Genomic DNA, 20,726 nt, shown 5'->3' with positions numbered 1-20,726 from the left:
GCATCAGCGCCGCCGGCGGGAGCTGGGACCACCACAGCCGGCGCTGCGGCACGGGACCTTACCCAGCTTGGTGATGCCAATCTCCTGCAGATCCTCCCAGGTGATGTCAGTGATGAAGTCGATGTTCTCGTAGCCGTTCTCCACCAGCACCTTGTAGTACTGGGACAGGCCGATCATGGAGAGCCACAGCGCCAGGTTGGCCTAGGGAGGGGAGGGGGTGCAGGGCACGGCTTGGCGCCAGCTGGCAGCAGGGCCTGGCCCCAGCACCCCCCCGGCACCGCAGCACGCGTGGGGTCTCCCTATCCTGCCGGGGGATGGCCCCAGGGGACATCCCCATCCCCTGCGCTCCACAAGCTCCCAGGGCTGTGCCCGGCCCCGTTCCCATGGGAAGCCCCATGCCGTGCCCTGCCGAGGGGGCAGGAGAGGTGTCAGGGGGACACGTGGTGACACAGCCATGCAGTGACGGCTGGCACCAGTCCCACGGTCCCCCAACTGTCGGGAGGGGACGTGCGCAGCTTCAGGACCACCGTGGGATGCAGGCATCATCTGGCAGCGGTGAGCCAGCTCCCACCCTCGGCCCTCCGTGCCGCCCGCTCCCTGGGGGTGACAGGGCGGAGGGGACTACTTGCCACCCTGGATGTGGCTTCGGCGTCCCCAGCCCCGTGCAGCCCTTACTGGTTTGTATTCTGGCAGCCATTCGGGGATACTGAGGTTGTTGATCTCGGAGGCGATCTTCTTCCTGTGCCCCGGCTTGGTGACGCCGATGGCCGTGAGGTCCTGGGGCAGAAACGGGGGGTCAGCACCACCCTGCATCAGCTGTGCCCCCCTCCTTGTGGCACCAGCCAGCCCCAGCGTCCCTGCGGCCTCACCTCTGGCGTCATCCGGCTAATGGTGGTGATGTCGTAGCCGGCGTTGATGAAGTTGGGCGCGTAGAGCTGCAGCTGGAACTTGCAGAGCCACTGGTACACGGCCTCCGAGCTCTGGGGCAAGAGGGATAGCGCAGCTCGGGGCAGCCCTGGGGATGGGGACCCACCGCCCCTGCCCGTGTCCCCCGGGGCTGTCCCCACACCCGTCTGCGTGCCGGCAGGAGGCCCCGGCTGAGAGCCAGCACCGTAGAGGGGCTGCGTGGTTTGGGGTACCCTGGGCACATCTGTGCCCCGAGGCGTGCGGGGGGCTGGTGCTGTGGAGCTGCGGGGGGCTGGCAGCCGCAGGGATGACTCACGCCGCCGGCTCATGGCACAGCACCCCACAGGCACTGCCATCGCGCCAGCACCCAGAGCCCTGCCAGCCTTGGCGGCCGTGACACAGGGTGGGTGTAGGGGGCTGGCCCCGCCGTGTGGCTGTGCCCACCCACCCCAGCCCCACACTCCACCCAGGGTGCGGGGCACCCCGCGCCACCCCAGCACTCCCCACTCACCTTCCCCTCCGATGGCGGCTCCATCTTCTTCAGCTGGGGCTCGGCGGGGGGCTGGGGGGCGTATGGGGAGCTGGCCACACTCTGCGACCGCGATGAACCTGCCGGGGAGGCAGTGGTCAGCGGTCCGGGGTTGTGCACCCCTGGGCTCCAGCCGAGTGAGGCGGGGAGCCGAGCCCCTGCCCCCGGTGGGATGGCACAGCCCTGGGTTGGCAGGGCCACGGCAGGCACGGGCGAGCAACACCCACCCCAGCACAGCAGCCCGGCGCACCCCGGGGTGCCCTGAACATAGGGTCTGCTCCCCTGGGATGGGCAGGGGTGGTGCGGGGCACCATGCCCAGGCACCCCCAGACGTGTCGCAGCCCCTATCGCTGAATCCTGGTGAGGCATGGCACGGGGCTCACAGCATGGGCTGCATCTGCACGGGGCTCTGCATGGCACCCAGCTCCCTGTGCCACGGCACGCATGGCTCCTGGGTGCCACGGTGGCTTGCCCTGGGCTGACTGTGCTATTGCCCTTGCCCACCCACCCAGAGCCAGGTGAGCCCCCAGACCAGCCAGGGGCTGCAACACCCTCCACTTGGTGCGGCCCGGAGCAGAGGGACCCAGCCAGACCCCTCCTCCAGAGCGGGCTTCCCCTGGCTGCCCACCTCCCCCGGGCAGCAGCCAGAGGGGTCCTGCTGCCCAAAGCCCTCCGTCCCCGCTCCTCCGGCCATGCCACCAACCCAGGATGGGGCTCGTCCACCCACTCTGCCCTGCAGCGAGGGGCCTGGCTGGGGAGGGCAGGCTGGCACCAGCTGCCTCATCCCTGGGGATCCCCACACAGGCACCATGTGGCGCCCACCCTCCAGCTGGTGCCTTCGCCAGCCCTGGGGGTGTCGAGGGCTGCCCAGAAATTTCTGATCAGGACCAGCAAGAGCAGCCCCTTCCCCCTGCTCCTGGCAACTGCATCCTCCAAGCATGCGCATTTCTCCCTCCCTGTGTGTGTGTGTGTGTGCGTGTACCCCCCCCGCCGTGTGTGTGTGTGTGTGTGTGCATCGCCCCCCCGTCTGTGCGTGTGCATCCTCCTTGTGCGTGCATCCTCCTGGCATCTGCATCCCACTTGCGTGGGCATCCTCCTCACATGTGCATCCCTCTGCCACGTGCATCTCCCTCACGTCTGCATCCCACTTGCATGTGCATCTCTTCCAGCATGTGCTCCCCCCCTCAAGCAACGCATGCACGGCCCCCCCCACCGCCCTGGGTGTGCATCCCCCCCTTCGTGTGCGCATCCCCCTCTCCCCAGGTTTCCGTCCCCCCCTGCGTGTGCACCTCCGCAGCCCGGGCATCCCCCGGCATGTTCATCCCCCACATGTGCATCCTCCCCGCATGTGCGTCTCCTGTCTGCCCCCCACCCCTGGCACGTGCCTCCCCCACGGCACGGGCATGTCCCCGCTGCCAGGGCAGCCCCCGCCCGCAGCCCCCCGCTCGGCACTGATGGTGATGGGGGGGACCCCGGCTCAGGCTCCGGCGGGGGGCCAAGGAAGGGAAGGGGCTGGGGAGGAGCGCTGCCGCCCCCCGGCCGCCCACGCCGCCCCCCCCGCCCCCCCCATGGGGCCCCCACTAACCGAGGCAGGAGAAGGCCTGGCAGCAGCCGAAAGGCGAGAGAGTCATTTTTTACCCACACGTTTTTCTTCTGGCGATGGGTGCCGTGGCAATAAAAAAAAAGACAAATCCCTGGATCCACGGCACGCCCGCGGCAGGGCCAGGGCTCCTCCTGCTCCCGGCAGCCGGGCGGCCGGCGGCACGCACCTGCGGGGATGTCCTGCGCCTTGGCCGGCCCATCGCCCACGGCAGTCTCTTGCGCAGAAGCCTTCTGGGAAAGGACTGTTGCCAGCAGCTGAAAAACACCCCAGGAAGGGGGGAGAGCAGGCAGGAGTGAGGCGGGTGGGCGGCGGGGGCCCGCGGGCGCGTGTCGCGGGTGCTGCGGGTGCTGCGGGTGTTGCGGGTGCTGCGGCGGCCGCCCCGCCGCCAGCCCGGGCAAAGGTGGTGGGCAGGGAGGGGCGCAGCAGATTCGGGCTGCGGCGGGAGCAGCGGGAGCAGCACAGATGGTGCTTCGCAGGCGGCGGGAGCCCGCGGCGCCGCGGCACCCCAAATCCAGCCTGACGCATACCTGGCCCAGGCTGCCAGCGCGGGCTGCAGGGCCCCCCACCCCCCTGCACGCAAAGCAGAGCCCCCCACAGCCGTCAGCAGGGTGCTCGGCTCAGGGGCGCGCGGACCCCAGTGCCCAGCCTGCTCTGGCATCACACGGGCAGGGTGCCGGGGGAGGTGGGCTCGCGGGTGCACCCCAGGCAGCGCGCAAAGTGCAGGGGGCAACGTGCCGGCAGCAGCGGGCAACGTGCAGGCAGCGGTGGGCAGTGCGTAACGTGCAGGCAGGAGCGTGCAACGTGCAGGCAGGAGTGTGCAGTGGGCTGTGTGCTGGCAGCGGCAGGCAGGTGGCTCTGTGCAGTGCGGAGCTGCAGCGGGCAGCACGCCGGTGGCAGCGCGCAGGCACCCTCCGAGCGGCAGCAGAGACACGGCGCGCAGCCTCGGCCGGACCCTGCACACTGGTCAGCTGGGAGGGGACGCGCTGGTGGCCGCTGACGGTGACAGCCCTGGCTGGCGGCATGCTGCGTGCCGGTAGGACCTCACAGCACCCGGCCGAGCATCAATGCCAGCAGGGGAAAGGGGCAGCTGCCAAGGCAGCAAACGCCTGCCCCACGGCAAGCACCGGTGCTGGGACCAGAGCCAAGTGCCACCGCAGGCTGGCACGGCCACCTTGGGGCTCGCCTTACCTTGACGCCTTCAGAGCCAGCGTGCAGGGCATGCGCCCCGCTGCCCGTGCTCTGCCCGCTCCCCGAGCTGCGGGCAGAGGCCACGCTGCCCGTGCTGCCCAGGCTGCTGCGGTCGCCACCTGCGCAGAGAGAGGAGATGCCGTCAGGGCGCCGAGCCCCCTGGCTGGGCTGGGGATGCTGCGGTGCGGCCATGCCCCACTGGAGCCACCGCCACGTCCTGGAATGCGCCCGCCCTGGGAGCGTCCCAGCAGCGTGCACCCACCATACCTGCAAAGGGTTTCCGCAGCACCCAGATCTCCTCCGTGGGAGCCGGCACAGCCGATCCGCCCTGCGACGGCGAGAGGTGGGACGGGCTCATGTCGGCCCCGCGGGACCCTTGGTGGCAGAGCAGAGAGAGCAGCTGTCAGGCACGCGGGGCTCCGCGCGCTCGGGCTCGCGTTGCTGTGGCACCGGCTGAGGCGACCCGTGGCCCTGGGGCCCGTCGCTGCTGCACGCAGGGAAAACCCCACAGCGAAGGTGTGGGGTCCCTGGCCGCAGCCGTGCCCAGGGATGCCAGCGCTGTCCCGGGGGCCTGTCCCCACCCAAGCAGCTGGCACGGGGCGACAGTGACCATCCCCGTCCTGCAAGGCATCCCCTCCCTGCCGCCAGCCAGGGACAGACCTGTGGTGGGACAGCCCAGTGCCCTGGCTCAGCCCGGACAGGGAACAGGGACCCTGTGTGGAGCAGGATGGGGACATGACCTGGTGTGGGGGAGCAAAGGGAGCTGAGCAAACTCGAGCAGTGGAGACCAGGGTCCCCACCCCACTGTCCCCCAGCCAAGACAGTGCTGGCTGTGCCCCCGTGGCTGCCTGCACCCATCTGGGGGAGGGCAGTGGGGCCATGTGGGGCCAGGCACCAGGTGCCGAACCCCCCACGCTCCCCAGGGCACCCCATGGCAGCCAGCAACACACGGGTGGCCCAGCAGTGGGTGAGAGGACCCGGCCCTCCCGGTGGGGCATGGCTGGAGGGTCACCCTCGACACACCGCTCCTTCACCGGCTCACCGTGCTGCCCCACCTCTGCTAGGTCCTGCTCACACCAGGGCCGGCCAGGGATGCCCAGCGCTGAGCCCGGGGTTTAAAACAGCATCCGATGAGATGGACCACAGTCCTGTGAGGTGCTGCCGCAGCCCCGCAGCCCGACCCTGCCACCAGCCACGGGGCATTGCCACCCCACCGCTGCCCAGGCCGTTTGCATTCATTAAGCCGCTCGCCCCCGTTAGCGGCCGGGCCGTAGGATGATGCAAGGTGATAAAGTCACCAAAGGAGTGCAAGAGGGAACAAACGGCCACGCCGCAATCAGGCCAGGACGTCCCTGAGCTGCACGTGCCGCGGTCACACCGAGAGGAGCCCGCGCTGCCCGGGCAGGCGTAAGGCTCTGTGCAACCCAGCGGGGAGAGAAAGCCCCGGGAAAAAGTTTTGCTCCCTCGTCCCCATCACCAGCATGGCCAGCCCGGTGCTCTCCCAACACAACCTGCTGCACCGCCACCACCGGGGCACGTGCAAAGACCCCCAGACAGCTGGTGGCAGCCCCCGTGGGCACGGCCTGTGCTGCACCCCTGCAACCCCCCCCCCGCCAAATATCTGCTCTCCGGGTGCTCCCGACACGTAGACCTGCAGCATCCAACACCTGCCCTTGCCATGGGGACAGTCCCCAGGGTTTAGCTGGGCACTGCCTGCACCGAGCCAGCCCCGAGAGCATCCCCCAGGAAAGCACGTCCGGCGCCGCAGCCCGTTCCCGCCCTGACCACGCAGCCCCGACCCGGTTAGAGCAGCTCGCTGGGTGTCGAACACCCCGCAGGGAGGGCTGCAGCGGGCAGAGGGTCCCTGCGCCCATGGCTCCTGGCCGGGCACCGCGCTGCCCAGCCCTGTCCCCTGGCACAGAGCCTGGAGAGTGCTTTTGGGGGTCCCCATGCACCCGGGCAGGCTGGGCGGGACAGCAGGGGCCGTGGGCAGAGCGCGGCCAGCCGGCAGCACGGCGCTGCCTCCAGCCCTGCCCTGCAGCCGGGGGCACCGGGGTGGTGAGGGTGGGATGTGCTGGCCGCGGAGCCGTGGGCCACACAGTGCTGCAGCAACGCTGGAGAGGGCGTGCAGGGGAGGGGGGGGTGCCAACGGCATGCATGTGTGCACGCACACGCCTGCCTGCATGCACACGCACACACATGCACACGCCTGCATGCACAGGCACACGCACCCACGTGCACGCTCACGCACGCGCCTGCGCGCACCCGCGTGCAAACGCACCGCGGCAAGGGGGAGAGAGGCCGAGCAGAAAGAAAAGACTCGATACACACTTTAAAGGAAAAGAAAGAAATCCATCGAGAGCACGAAGCGAGCGGTGAACTACCTTGTCCGTAACGCGGCTCGTCGGCACTGCTAGGGGAGAGCCTGTGATAGCCAAAGGAACTGAAAAGAGTCTGATGGGAATGTGGTGGTGGAGGTGGAGGTGGAGGCAGGGAATGGAACGGATGGGACGAGGCGTCACCGTTTAGCACAGCAGCCCCGTAAGCCGGGAGCGGGATCTTTTGGTACTGTTGGGGGATTGTTACAGTCTCCCATGAACCTGATAATAAAACATAACAAGAGACAAAATGAAAAGAATCAAAATAATAGAGACACGCTCGGCGCCACCAAAAAACAAAAACAACAAAAAAGGGAAAAATAGAAAGGAAAAAAAAAGCAGCAAACAAAAAAAGCAACCAAAGGAGCATGGAGAAGCCAGAACCAAGACCCAACTGATGCGGAGCCGAGCCAAGGAGCAGCAATGGGAGCTCAGAGCGTGGCCCGGCCCGGCGGCAGGGTGCAGCCCACAGGCACATCCCGCGGACCGGGCACGGCGCCCCAGCGGGGCACGGACACCAGGGCATGCCCGCGCTCGAGGCAGCACCGTCGCCACAAGGGTCCCAGTGCCACGGGGCTCCCACAGCCCGGCTGCCGGGGGTCCTGCTCCCTGCGAAGGCATCCCGGGAGGAGGCGGGCTGCAGGCACGGCTGGGCTGGGGGCTGCAGGGCCAGCACCCCCATGCCTGGCCGGCCAAGCCCCGGTGCAGCCGCCGCCTGCGCCCTGTGCTGCCACCCCGCTGCACGGGGCCCAGGGCTGCAGCCGATGGGATGGCTACAAAACCCCACGCGTTGGCAAACACCACCACGGAGCTGACCACATCCCACGGAGCTCATCCCCGTGGTATCGGCACACAACCCACACCCGGAGGGCAGCTCTGCCCCTGCCTGTCCGGCATGCGGCACCTCCGCAGCCTCCACGGCCGGTGCGGCAGTGCCCGGCAGCCGGCAGGCACCCATGCCACCACTCCCTTGGGATCTTGCTCAAGCGCTGCCATCCCCTGCCCGCGCCCCAGAGATGCGGCCGCCCCCGAGGTCGCGCAGAGCTGGGCAGCACACGGCGGCCGGCGGGGAGCGAGCCTGGTGACATTTCAACGCTGCCCGCAGAGGCACCGGCCCCAACACACCGCTCCTGGCAGCAAGCATGGTTACAGGGCACCACGCACCCCCTCGGGAACCTGAGGGAACAGGGACAGGGACGGGCAGCCACAGGCCAGGGGTCCGAACCCCGAGACAGCCCCTGGCCAGGGAGAGGGTCCCCATGGGGCAGCGCTGGGTCCCTGGCACCAGTGCCCGGCTCTATGTGAGGCTGCTGCAGCCATCCCAGCTCAGACCCCCAGCACCGGGTCACCCGGTCTCCCAGCTGCAACATCCCCCCCAAAACTGCAGTGACGCCCCCAGCTCTCCCCATGCCCCGACCCCCTGGCCCCACAGACGCCTCCCCCAGCCCAACGCCAGCCTGGCCCCGGGGCTGCCCGCACCGGCCCCGCGTGCATGGCGAGGACACCGATCCTACATGCACGAAGGGGGACACCAACCCCACAAGCACGACGGGGGACACCAACCCCACACACTCAAAGGCACCGTCCCTGGGCACACAGCGGGGATACCGACCCCCACATGCATGGTGGGGGCATTGCCCCAGCTTGGCTTCGCCGGCTGCACCCCCCAACACACCCCCAGGCTCCGCCTGACCATAACGGGGCTCCCTGGGGCTGCGGGTTTGGGAGCAGCCCTGTGGGGGGAGGCAAGGGAGGGGGGGATTATTTGCCTGTTCGTTTGCTTATGGCCTCGACGAGGCTGGAGGGGAAGTAGCCCACGCGGTCGTTGCCGGTCCGGTTGTCATGAATGCAGCCTTTCCAGCGCCCGTCCGCATGCTGCTCCAGCACCTGCGGGCAGGGGCCGGGTCAGGGGCCGGCGCCAACAGCCGGGGTCCCCCCGGCCACCCCCTGGCCGCACTCACGGTGATGACATCCCCGGCTTTCACATTGAGGCTGGTCAGGTCGTAGTTGTTGCAATAGTCCTTGACGGCCCGGACCTGCAGAGCGGCGGAGGCGTCTGCGGGGACAGAGCGGGAGCGTCGCTGGCCGCCCAGCCCCGCTGCGGGGGGGGCTGTCACCCCCAGCCCGGCATCCCCCCAGCGCTAGTGCAGCCGTCCCGGCGCCCCCCAGCCCCCCTACCCCGCAGCATCTGCTTGATCTCCTTGCTGGCCTGGCTGGTGGTGAACTGGTTGACGATGTCCAGAGCTGTCTGGTTGTAGGTGTTCCTGACGTGGGCGTTGATTCCGCTCTGCAACAGCACGGAGAGGGCTTGGGAGGAGGCTGCGCCCCTCCAGGACCCCCCTAGACCACCCCAAGACTAGCAGCCGGCAGGCACAGCTCACACTGCCTTGGTGTGTGTCCCCCAGAGACCTTCACCGCATCCCCTGGGAGAGGTGCACATGCTGCTCTGCAGCCCCTGGCCGCGGGGTCTCTCCCTTCCTGCAGCCCCTCCCTGGGCTGGGGGCATCTGGGGGTGTCGGGGGGGTGCCCTTACATCCAGCAGCAGCCGCACCACGTCCGTCTTGCCGCACAGGGCCGCCTCGTGGAGCGCCGTGCCTGCCTTGGTTTGCCGGTTGATGTCAATGCCAGCCTGCAGCAGGAGCCTGCGGGCAGAGTCGGGGTCAGCGAGGACGGGCGGGGGGACCGGCGCTGACCTCCCTGCCCACGGCACCCACCGGATGATGTCGATGTGGCCGTTCTTGGCGGCGAGGTGCAGGGGGCTGGTGCCGTTGGGGTCGGTGGCGTCCCCCGGCTTGGGCTCCAGCAGCGCCGCGCACATGTTGCTGTTCAGGAGCAGTTGGACCACCTGGCTCAGCAAACACAGACGGAGCAGGGCTGCAAGGGCGGCTCAGCCGCCTGCCGGGGGCTGCGGACCCCCCGGCTCCCGCCTCCCCTCCCTGTCCTGCCCCTCCTCCGGCAGCCAGAGATCCCCCACAGGGGTGGCACCACGAGCCACCCACTGACATCCCTCCCGGGCGCTGCCCCGTGCCCACCTCCCAGCTGCTCCAGCACCCCCAGGGACCTGGCTGTGCCCCCATCCCCTCCCCATCTTCCTCTCAGGGGTCCCAGCCCTGCGAGGACTTACCCCGACCCGGCCAAACTCGCACGCCAGGTCCAGGGGCGTCTTCCCCGAATTGTCCATGATGCAGGGGTTGGACTGGTGCTGCAGGAGCATCTCCGACTGCGGACGAGCGAGACCCCCCCACCAGCTCAGCGAGGGCAGGGAGGGCGGCACAGCCCCCCCACCACCACCGCCGCACCCCACCATACCACGTCGTAGTGGCCGTGCTGTGCCGCCAGGTGCAGGGGGATCTGGCCCTCGTCCGATGGGATGTTAACGGAGGAACCTGCTTTCAACACCATTTTCATGGGCTCCTTCTTGCCTTGCCAAGCTGCGTAGTGCAGGGGCCGCATGCCTGCGGGCGGGCAGGACAGGCACACCGTGAGCCCCTCGGGCATGCCAACGCGCCCGGCCAGAGCCTGCAGGGGGGCAGGCAGTGGGGGGGGGCCACGGCCAGGACCCACGGACTTGCCTTTGTTGTCCTTGATGTCCACCGCAGCCTGCGCCTCCAGCAGCAGCGAGATGAGCTCCGTGTTGCCGTTAAGCGCCGCATGGTGCAGAGCCGAGAACCTGGGGACCGGCCATGGTGTCAGGGGTCCCACATCCCTGTCCCCTCTGCAGCCCCTCCAGCCCCTGCCCAGCAGCATGGCCTCAAGCCTGCACCCACCGCACACCCAAGGGCACCCACTCTGCCTCCCGCAGCCCGCCATGTGCGGGTGTCCCCGAGCACCCTGGGCACCCCCACCTCTACACCCCTCTGTGGGCACCCGGAGAAAGAGCTGCTGCAGGGGCCAGCCATGGCCGAGCCACGAGTCAAGCCAGGAGCCAGCCATGCCCCAGCACGCAACAAGGGCCAGACGGATGGACATGCCAGGGCAGATGTGGGTTTCCTCTCCAGCCCATCACTGCAGCCACAGGACAGACCCCTCCACAACCGGCACAGTGGGATGCAGGGCTGGGGATGCTGCTGAGCCGGGAGCGGGGGCTGGTGGGACTGATCTGGGGATGCTGCAGCAAGATACATGCAGATAAAACACTCCCTGAGGATGCTGAGACCCCGTGGGGCTGGAGGCAATGGGCAGGGCAGGCACAGCGGGGTCCCACTGAGAGTGGGGGGTGCCAGGGAGGCACCCTCCTCACTGACCCACTTCCCCCAGCCCAGCTCCAGCAGCACAACTGCAGGCACCGGAGCGGGGTGCGCCCAGGCTGCCAGATGGCAGCGGTGCCCCTGCCTGGTGCCGGGCCTTGGCATGGGGTGGGGAAAGCCCCCGGTCCCACCGTGCCATGCCCAGCTCTGCTTTCCCCAGGACTGGCCAAACCAGGAGGTTCATTGCTGGGAAACAGGCCAGGAGCTGACCTACTTGCTGCTCCCGGGAGCGGCATCCTCCGCGCAGCTGCGCTTGCGCCCACTACGCCGCCGCTCCGGGTCCCGGTCATGCGTGATGTCCCCGTCCCATCCCCGGAGCCAACCCGGTGTCACCGGAGCATGGGAACAGACTGCGGACCCCGGCAGAACCTGCCGGCCCCTGTGGGTGCCTGGTGTATGAGAGGCGGCCGTGGGACGGCGATCCCGTCTGCGCCCCATCACCGGGACTCCCAGCTGAGGGGGGACACGTCCCCACTGGGGAGCATGCTTTGGCCACCGCGTTCCCCACGGAGCTGCTGCCTGCGATCCCCCGGCAGGGAGCAGCGATGCAAGCAGACAGCTCGCGCAGGAGGTCGATCCCCAACGTCTGCCTGGGAAATGTCAACATTTTCCGCTCCAGCGCCCTGCTCAAATCCGCTCAAGATGGTGCAAATCACAGCCCTCTCCCAGGCTGCCTCGGGGGCTTCCCCCAGCATGTCCCAGCCGGCCACAAAGGCCACGCGCCGTGCAGGACACCGGCCCCCGGGGCAAGCATGGGGACACCAGCACGGTGCTCGCCCACGGCACCCACCAGCCCGGGAATCCGCAAGCACAGCAGAGGTGGGGAAACTGAGGCGCAGCACCGTGGCTGGCTGAGCTGGCACAGCACGCCGGTGGCAGAGCAGAGCACACGTGGGCTGCAGCCTGCGTCTGCCCTGCGCACTCCCGGGCGATAATCCTTCCCAGAGCAGGGCTGGAGGTTGCTCCCCTGCTGCAGGGCTCCTCCTGCACTCGGCCAAGCCTGCCTGTAGCTACAGGCAGTTGCAGGCAGGGCACGAGAAGCTTTCAACTGCTGTCCCAGCCCTGCTGCGATGCACAGCCCTGCTGCGATGCACAGCCCTCCGGCAACCTGCCGGCTCCAGCAGCCACTGCTCAAGGTGGTCCGTGGGGTGATGCATCCCCTCACCCTGCCCACATCACGCCCTCCAGCCCCTGCCCGACACAGGCAGCACTATGCACTGCCCCACCGCTGGCCGGTGTGCCCACGTGCTCCCGCTGCCATGCACACGCGCTCGTGCTCGCAGACACACTTGCGTGCACACACTCGCTCAGCTGCACATCTGCAGGCTCGCACGCACACGCGTGCACACGTGCGAGCTGGCAGAGCCGATGCGCCGGCGGGTACCAGGGGATGACTGCTGCTACCGCCCCGGTGCCGGGGCCCTGCTCAAGGTGAGGATGAGGAGGGACTGTGTCTGCTGTGCCGTGCATCCCCAGGGTACACCCTCCTGTTCCTGACCCCATCCAGCCCCTCCACTGGTGCCATTTCCACGGCCACAGCAGAGCCATCCCCAGGGACCAAGCAGCATCGCTCAGCCCCGTGTCCTGCCCACCTGCTCTATGGGGAGAGGACAGGGCAGGGGCAGCCACAGGGTACAGTGGGAGGCTGCTGCCCAGCCCTTCAAGCATCACTCCCTGCTCCCACTGCAGCCCCTCCTCCCCCGTGGGGCTCCAGCTGCCTCCCTGCAGCCTTGCTACTGTGATTAGCAGGGGGTGAGCCTGCAGCCCCTTTCCCTGCTCCTCCCTGCCTGTGGGATGGCGGCTGTGAAGCAGCGCAGCGGCTGCACAGCCCGGCAGGGTCACAGCTCGCCCACCCAGCACCCTGCGGGACTGCTCCCTGCACAGCACCCGCAGAGCCCTGAACCTGCAGCGAGAGCTGGAAAAAGCCGGCAAGACACAGGGCAAAGCTCTTCTTCTGCCTTTTAGCCCTCGCCGCCTGCCTCCCGTGATGCCCGTGGCTGCTACGTGCAAGCCCACCAGCTCAAGGGTGCAGGCAGGGCTCAGCCACGCTGGCTACGGGGGCAAGAGCCCCTGCCTGTCCAGACCCTGGCAGCTCAAATGCATCACTCCAGGCAGTCCGGTGCACCCCCACAGACACACGAGACTCCTGCTCGCTGCACCCATCACCGGCCACACGCACCCCTGCTCACCGCACCCCACGGCACACCCACCCTTGGTTTTTGTGCACCCCACAGCACACGCACCCTTTTTTGCAAACCCAGCGGCACGCGCACCCTTGCCCGCGCACCCCAGTGCGTGCCCAGGCACGGGGCTCCCACTCACCCGTCGGTGTCTTGGAAGTTGACGTTGACTTTCTTTGCCGATCCGAGGAGCTCTGGGAGGGAGGGAAGGGGACAGCACGTTAGAGCGGCGCGGGAGGCGGCTGGGGCAGGGACCCGGGGCACAACGGGGAGGTGACGCGGCTGCAGCTCCGGGTTTCCCTCCCCACCAAGGTTTTGGCACCCTGCAGCATGGTGCCGTGCCGGGCAGGAGGGTGTGGGGTGGAGGAGTCCCCACTGATGACAGCAGAGCCCAAGGGCCTCTCCTGGAACCAGGGTCTTCATCCACCTGGGCTGCTGTGGGTTTGCCTGGGGTCCCCTCCCCGGCTCCTTCGCCTCGCTGGGGCTCCCCTGTGCCCCAGCATGGCCCATGCAGTCCCCGCCCAGCACTGCCCCACTCCCACCCCACACCTACCAGTGTGGGAAAATAAACCACCTCGGGGCAATCCAATTAGCACCGCAAGGAAGGATGGAGCCAGATTTATGTAAGATTTAACAGAAAAATGCCACTCAGGCTTTCCGGTGAGCCTGCTCTTCTTTGCAGCTCCCAGCAAGGAGCTGGAGCAGGAGGAAGAGGAGGGTGGCTGCAGCATGGCAGAACCCCAGGCTGGGGATCCATGCAACAACCCCAGCAGCGAGCCAGCACCGGCACGGCCCTGAGACTATGGGAAATAACTCAAAGGCTGCACGGCCTGGCCAGGAGAAGGGGTGGCCATCCTCGCCCCGGCAGCTCGGCAGGAAGCGTGCCAGGGACAAGCACGCTGGGGACAAGCACTTGCTGGGAGAAGCTGGCTGGAAGGGGCAAATTCAGGCAGGGAAGGGAGACACGGAGCCAGAGGGACACTCTCTGCGCGCTACGGCCATGGCCTGGCTCGCTCTCCCTGTACTGTGTCTCCTCATCAGCGTCCCAGTGTGATATTCAACTATTCGGCACAAAGGGCTGTGTCAGCAAACGGGGCGCAGGGGACACCGGCAGCGGGAAGGGCGGCTCTGCCCAGCCCTGACCCACAAGCCTGGGGAGTGGTGTCGGGCTGAGCCACCCCTCCCTGGGACACACATGGCCGATGGGCCCAGGAGCAGCTGGGATGAGAAGGGGCACTGCAGGGTCCCCAGGGCGCAGAGAGGGACAGGGCACCGCAGGGTCCCCAGGGTGCAGAGAGGGACGGGGTACCGCAGGGTCCCCAGGGTGCAGAGAGGGACGGGGTACCGCAGGGTCCCCAGGGCGCAGAGAGGGACAGGGCACCGCAGGGTCCCCAGGGTGCAGAGAGGGACGGGGTACCGCAGGGTCCCCAGGGCGCAGAGAGGGACAGGGCACCGCAGGGTCCCCAGGGTGCAGAGAGGGACGGGGCACCGCAGGGTCCCCTGGGTGCAGAGAGGGACAGGGCACCGCAGGGTCCCCTGGGTGCAGAGAGGGACGGGGGCACCGCAGGGTCCCCAGGGTGCAGAGAGGGACGGGGCACCGCAGGGTCCCCAGGGTGCAGAGAGGGACGGGGGCACCGCAGGGTCCCCAGGGTGCAGAGAGGGACGGGGCACTGCAGGGTCCCCAGGGCGCAGAGAGGGACGGGGGCACCGCAGGGTCCCCAGGGTGCAGAGAGGGATGGGGGCACCGCAGGGTCCCCAGGGTGCAGAGAGGGATGGGGCACCGCAGGGTCCCCAGGGCGCAGAGAGGGACAGGGGCACCGCAGGGTCCCCAGGGTGCAGAGAGGGATGGGGGCACCGCAGGGTCCCCAGGGTGCAGAGAGTGATGGGGCACCGCAGGGTCCCCAGGGCGCAGAGAGGGACGGGGCACCGCAGGGCCCCCACAGCCAGCCCTACTCGCCTGCCTTCCAGCAACTAAAATACCACCGGCCTGAGCTCCCTTGCCCTGGCAGCCCGTGATGTTCGTTTAACATTAACAAACCAACCCCAGCAACAAACACCCATTGGGGTGGCCAGACCCAGGGAACAGCCCCCCCACGTCCTATCCCCACTGCGGCATCCCCGTGCTCCCGCAGAAGGACTGGATGTTGCACTGGGACTGACCGAAGCGGACGGGGCCGAGTGGGTCCCCACCAGCCCCGAGCTGCCGCCAGGCTCCCCAACAAAGGTGCCATTCAGCGCCGGTGGAGAGGAGCCCAGGGTCGCTTCCGCTGCCGCCCGGCGCCAAGAAGCAGCTCCCAGGAGAAGGGGGCTGAGCCGCCCCCTGGGGATGCACATGGCCCACGGACAAAAGGAGCTGGCGGGCGCAGGAGCGGCATCGTGCCCGGCACTGGCTCCAATCTCCGGCCCCGAGACGGGCCCCGCTCCGGCTAACCGGTCCTCGCAGACAGATGGACGGATGTCAGCAGGTCTGCGGTGCCTGGCCTTTCCCACGGGTTGCTCCCAGTGAGGGGCTGGGATGGGGCGATGCCCGGGGATTGGTGTCACCAATGGTGTCACCGTTGCACCCCACGACGCCGACCCCCGGGTACGCGCTGGCAGCCCCCAGCAGTGGCCAAACCAGCATCAGCCGAACACACCGTAGCGGCGAATCTTTCCTCCCTGCACCTGCAGGAGAGGCTGCGGCTGCCAAAATCTGTTTAGCACTTCCATCAATGTCCGTGCCAAGTGCTTAGTCAGTGACTTCCAGCCGTGCAGCGGTTTGACTTTCGTTAAAGCTCTGGCAGCGGCCACAAGCCTGCCGGTGCCCGTGCCGGGCTGCGGCGAGCTCAGGCTCCGGCATGGCTTCAAGCGCTGCCAGGAAAAGGTCCTTAGGTGCGGCATCGGTCTGATGCGGTCCCCTGGGGAGCAGCCGGGTGGTCCCACATCCTCCTGGGGTGCAGCACCCTGGGGTGCCGCTGGCTGCCCAGCAGCGTGGTGAGGTGGCATGGCGATGGTGGCATGGATGGTGGCGCGGTGGCTGGCACCCCTGTGGGGCCACGCCAAGGCCCCAGATCGTGGGAGCCGGCGTGGCACCGGCAAAGAATCAACGCCGTCTGCACCAGCACCGGGGCCCTTGAGGGACAGCAGCTTTGCACTGGCAGCAGGCAGGGCAGGGAAGGCAGCGGCTGCCATGCCAGCTGGTGCCACCAATGCTCCCGATGGGCTGCGAGCAAAATCCTCACGCCATGGTCCCACAGCCCAGCAATTAAGCCCCCGCCCCGTAATGAAGGGGCACGCATGCCTGGCGCGGCAGTGGCAGGCTGGCATGGGGTGCGAGGAGCCGTGCCAAGGGTGCTGCACCGCAGTCAGAGCCTGGAACCCAACCGGGCCCTCGGCACAGCCCCACGCTGCTGGGTGCTTGTGGTTGCCGGGGCAGGGGCAGCGGGACGGGCGCCCTGACACGCTGCCAGCTCCGCAGCCCCGGGCTGTCTCAGCCCCACTGCTGCCGCGCAGGATTTGCAGCCTGACTGGGGGCAGCGAGACATGGGAGAGTTCATTAATGGCTGGGAAGCACAAGGAAAACTCATCCACCAACAAGGCAGAGGGAAGGGAGCTGAAAGTGCTGCCGATTAAAAATACCAGCCACAAAAGGAGGCAGGCACAGCGGGGAGAGGAGCAGGGCTCCTGCATGGCCGTGCTGCCAGCGGGCACCGAATGCATCCCTGGCTGTCCGCCCCACCAGGATCGCCGGAGGGGTGACAGACAGCACCGAGCACCCACAAGCACCGTCCTGCCCTGCCTGCGCAGAGGCGGGACCGTCGGGCAGACATTGCAGCACAGAGGGACGGTGGCACCCCCACGCTGAGGCTCTTGCTCACACCCACCTGAGCCCCACCAGGCGGGGTGTCCTTGGGACACCCCAATGTCCCTTCTTTGCTCAGGTGATGGTTGTGCCATGCGGGAGCACAGGGCTCCCCTTGCACCCCAGGCCCACGGCACAGCCTCCCCACACCTCTCGGAGCAGCTTGCACACCGTGAGCATCCTGAGGGGCCTGACGGTGCTGAGCAGGGTTGGGCAGGACCACATTGCCAGCCACGGGAACGGGGGACGTGCTGCAATGCCCGATCCAGCGAGCCCTGGCACCACTGGGTCCAGCTCCAGCCCACGATTCCTGCGCGCACCGGGAGCCGCAGCCGTCTGCCATAGACACCGACTATAAACAGCTTCTGCTGCTAGTAAACACCGCCGTGGGGAGCTCAGCCCAGCCACTACTCCCAGAAATGCCTTTACTTAAACACAAGGATCACAGTAGCTAAACGCACGCTTGAATTCAGCCCGGCTCTCTGCATGCAGCCAGCCCCAGGCGGGCACCACGACGGCAGGCGACGCACGAGCCGGCTGCATGTGCAGGGCTGGGCACGTACCGGGGAACCGCCCTGCCTGACCCCAGGGTGCAGCCGTGTGTCACCCTGACCCCCTGCACCCCTCTACTGTGCCTGGGCGCTGCTCCGGGCATCCCGGTGCATGCCCTGGAGAGCCCCCTGTGCCCAACCACGGCTCTGGGCATGCTGGTGTGAGCCATGGTGAGACCCCCGTGCCCAGCCACTGCTCCAGGCACCCCAGTGCATGCTGTGGGGAGACCCCCCACGTCCAACCACTGCTCCGAGCATCCCAGTGCATACCATGGAGAGACCCCCATGCCTGGCTGCTCCAGACCTGCCCCTGCACCCCGTCCAAGGCTACAGCCCCACGTGGTGGGACACCTCAGTGCCTCCATGGCCCCTGGCTGGGGGCTCCTCTCCCTTCCCAGCAGCGGGGCCGTGCAGCACCCATTAGCGTGCTCACGCGCCAGCCCCCTGCATCGGCAGCCAGCGCGGTGCCAGCAGCGATCAATGCCCAGCCGGGGCGCGGGGGCTCCCGGCCAAGCCCCCGCTGACGAAGCACATCCTCGCCCCGCTCCCCCCGGCAGCGCCGCACCAGCTCGCAGGGAGCGGGCGGCTGCTCTGAGCAGATGGCTCCAGCCTCTGCTAAATCAACATCTACTTAATGAGGGGAAAGCCGTCGCTGCTCTCCCCTCCCCAGCTTGGCAGCAGTGGTGAATGAGCCTGAGCAAGCCCCCCAAATCCTCCTCCCCATCTCTTCAATCACCACACTGCAGTGGTCGCCCTCCCCTTCAGTCCCACCATCCTTGCCGCTTCCTCCCCTGCAGCATGACCCCTACGTGTCCCCCCCCCCCCCATCCTGCCCAACAGGGACCCCCGGGGCCCCACAAGCAGGATGACACCAAGTACCCACAGGGAAAACATTCACGGCAAAGCCAAGCACCTATTTCGGAGGAGGAGGGGAGGACCCTGCAGCAGCATCGCCGTGAGCTGCCGGATAAAGGAAGCATCCAAAATAGCTGCTCTTAATTATACCCTTGCTGACGAGCGCCACGCAAACAACAGGCGCTGCAAGCACTCGCTGCACGAGGAGCCCTGGCATGAGTGGTCTTATTCCTCACAGTGGGGATGGGGTCCACGCTGTGGGGTCCCCACGGGGGCACACGCTCTGCCCACGCATGTGCCCCCGTGGGGACCCCATGGAAGTGGCCGGAGCAGCCCCAGCTGGGTCTGGTGATGATGGGGACACCGGGGAGCCAGTCCTCACCGCTGTCAGACAGCAGAAGGCTTGTACTCCTGCAGCCAAGGTCGTGTCAAGCACCAAGGCCGGCGCGATGTTCAGATGCTAATGAAGCCGTTATCATCTTCGGATCGATTTTGACTGTATAAATAATGCACCGGGAAGCCGGCGGGCTGCTGGCTACATGGGAAGTGATTGCCTGGGGTAAAGAGGTGGCAGGGGTGGGATGGACCCATTGCAGCCCAGTGTCCGTCACAGCTGGACACCCCAGTGCCCCTCAGAGCTAGCCAGCCATTCCCGTCAGAGCTGGACACCCACTGCCCACCGCAGCTATAGGCTGTATAGGCTCCAGTGCCTATCACAGCTGAACACCCACAGCTGCGTGCCCCAGTGCCCATCACAACCCATTCCCCAAATCCCAGGGCACTTTTGGAGGATGCTGGCCCTGTGCCCAGCGCACCTGCTGGTGCTCCGGACGCCCAGCCCTCACGCAGGAGCCTTCCACAAGGAGCAGAGAAATCTGCACTTCAAAATCAATAGGCCGTGGCAGCCTGAGTCACGGTGCTGCAGCAGCGCAGGGCTGTCCCCTGGGGCCAGGATGAAGCAACTTAAATGCAGCTTTCAAGAGGCAGCGGAGACTCCCGATTTATTTATTTTTTTAAAAAAAGGAAACTTTTCGGTCCCAAGAGAGGACAAGGGGCTGACCCTGCGGGCTGCCAGGGCAGGTGGGAACAGGGGTGTACCCAAGGTAGAGCCAACCCGCCAAAAATCTGGGGCTGGAGCCAGCCAGGGGACCCAGCACCCCACGGTGCCCGCCAGCGCCGTGCCAGGGCAGCGGTGCTCACCAGCAGCTACCGTGAGCATCCCCGCTCTCCCTGCCATCGCCCAGCTGTATCCTCACCCGACCTTTGCTGCGTGGTGCCATGGAGCCTGGCCGAGCTGTTCCCCACTGCTGCTGCGTCAGCCGGGTTCCCCCGGGGCAGTGCCAGTCCCCAGCACCATAGGGTCTCCCCCAGCACCATAGGGTCTCTCCCAGCACCATAGGGTCTCCCCCAGCACCAGTTTGGGGCTGAGCCATGCAGCACCCCGGCTCTGCAGACACTCCCTCCCAGGGCAGGGTTGCTGCCTGTGAAGTCCCGGCAGCCTCCTGCCCGCTCCGGGCTGCCTGCAAACCCACTGACCCCTGAATAACACACAGATCTGCACCACTCTGCCATGCAAAGGCTGCCGGTGACTCGGCCCCGTGCAAGCGAGGCTGCAGGAGAGCCGGCAGCAGGGACGGGCAGGGGTGCAGGCAGCGCGGTGATGCATTGGCTCTGGCCCCACAGGTGGGACACGGGGTGCCACGCTCGGCCCCGCGGGACCGCCACCAGGCATCACCCGAGCTCCGCTGCGCCCGTCGCCGCCGGCCCGGTGCCAGCCGTACGCCCACCCTCGTCTCTGCGGAAATGCGTGTCGGTGCCGCTTCCACAGAGCCTAAATTGACAGCTTGCGCTCCCCGCACCGGGGCGGCGGCAAACAGGTAATTTTCAGTAATCACCCGAGGTGGAAAGAGTCACCGCCAGCACAGCGAGGCTGCCGTGGCGGGGGACAGCACGGGGCTGCTCGGGGCCCCCGCTAGCCTGCGTCTGCCTGTCCATCCCTGCGTCCGCACCCCGGCACGGCCGGCACTGGGCATCCTCAGTGCCTGAGCAGAGGCTGCCCAGGACAAGGGAGCAGAGAGGGGCAGGTGCCAGCACCACTCACCTGCACCCTGGGGCAGAGACGATCCTGCCCAGCCCTGTCTCCATCCTCCCCATCTCCTCCATGGGGCCAGGGAGCCCTGAGAGGACCAACCCCAGCCACGCTACCCTGCAGGGAGGGACCAGTAGTTTTATGCACCTTAAAGTACGGTTAACTAACAAATGGTCACTGTCACCTGGCCTCCCACGAACCCAGCCACAGCCCAGACGTCGCTGGGAAGTGGTGGGGAGCTCCCCGACGTACATGGAGCGTGTGCCCATGTGCACACGCATGCTTGCAGGCAGCCCAGATAAGTCAGAGGGCAAAAAGCAACGCTGCAGCGCTGGGCTCTGAGCTTCCGCACTGCACAT

The 20,726-nt window shown here is 67.6% G+C and overlaps 1 protein-coding gene across 1 annotated transcript in view; it reads right to left on the bottom strand.

Moving 5' to 3' along the window:
- CASKIN1 (CASK interacting protein 1) overlaps window positions 1-20,726 on the bottom strand; it is a 34,261-nt gene that overhangs the window by 5,268 nt on the left and 8,267 nt on the right. The window contains exons 2-18 of the mRNA XM_064461359.1: window positions 13,174-13,225; window positions 10,177-10,274; window positions 9,914-10,059; window positions 9,729-9,824; window positions 9,319-9,449; window positions 9,138-9,246; window positions 8,783-8,891; window positions 8,566-8,660; window positions 8,374-8,491; window positions 6,611-6,826; window positions 4,494-4,601; window positions 4,227-4,345; window positions 3,205-3,292; window positions 1,418-1,515; window positions 870-980; window positions 676-777; window positions 63-201 (exon numbers count right to left, since the gene is read on the bottom strand). Coding sequence (XP_064317429.1) covers window positions 63-201; window positions 676-777; window positions 870-980; window positions 1,418-1,515; window positions 3,205-3,292; window positions 4,227-4,345; window positions 4,494-4,601; window positions 6,611-6,826; window positions 8,374-8,491; window positions 8,566-8,660; window positions 8,783-8,891; window positions 9,138-9,246; window positions 9,319-9,449; window positions 9,729-9,824; window positions 9,914-10,059; window positions 10,177-10,274; window positions 13,174-13,225 — 1,935 coding nt within the window. The remainder of the gene's footprint in view (window positions 1-62; window positions 202-675; window positions 778-869; window positions 981-1,417; window positions 1,516-3,204; window positions 3,293-4,226; window positions 4,346-4,493; window positions 4,602-6,610; window positions 6,827-8,373; window positions 8,492-8,565; window positions 8,661-8,782; window positions 8,892-9,137; window positions 9,247-9,318; window positions 9,450-9,728; window positions 9,825-9,913; window positions 10,060-10,176; window positions 10,275-13,173; window positions 13,226-20,726) is intronic.

This window comes from Phalacrocorax carbo, chromosome 10 (genome assembly GCF_963921805.1).
Source record: "Phalacrocorax carbo chromosome 10, bPhaCar2.1, whole genome shotgun sequence".
Taxonomy (NCBI): Eukaryota; Metazoa; Chordata; class Aves; order Suliformes; family Phalacrocoracidae; genus Phalacrocorax; species Phalacrocorax carbo.
The sequence above is the reverse complement of the archived record's forward strand: the minus strand, read 5'-3'. Positions and strand labels throughout refer to the sequence as shown.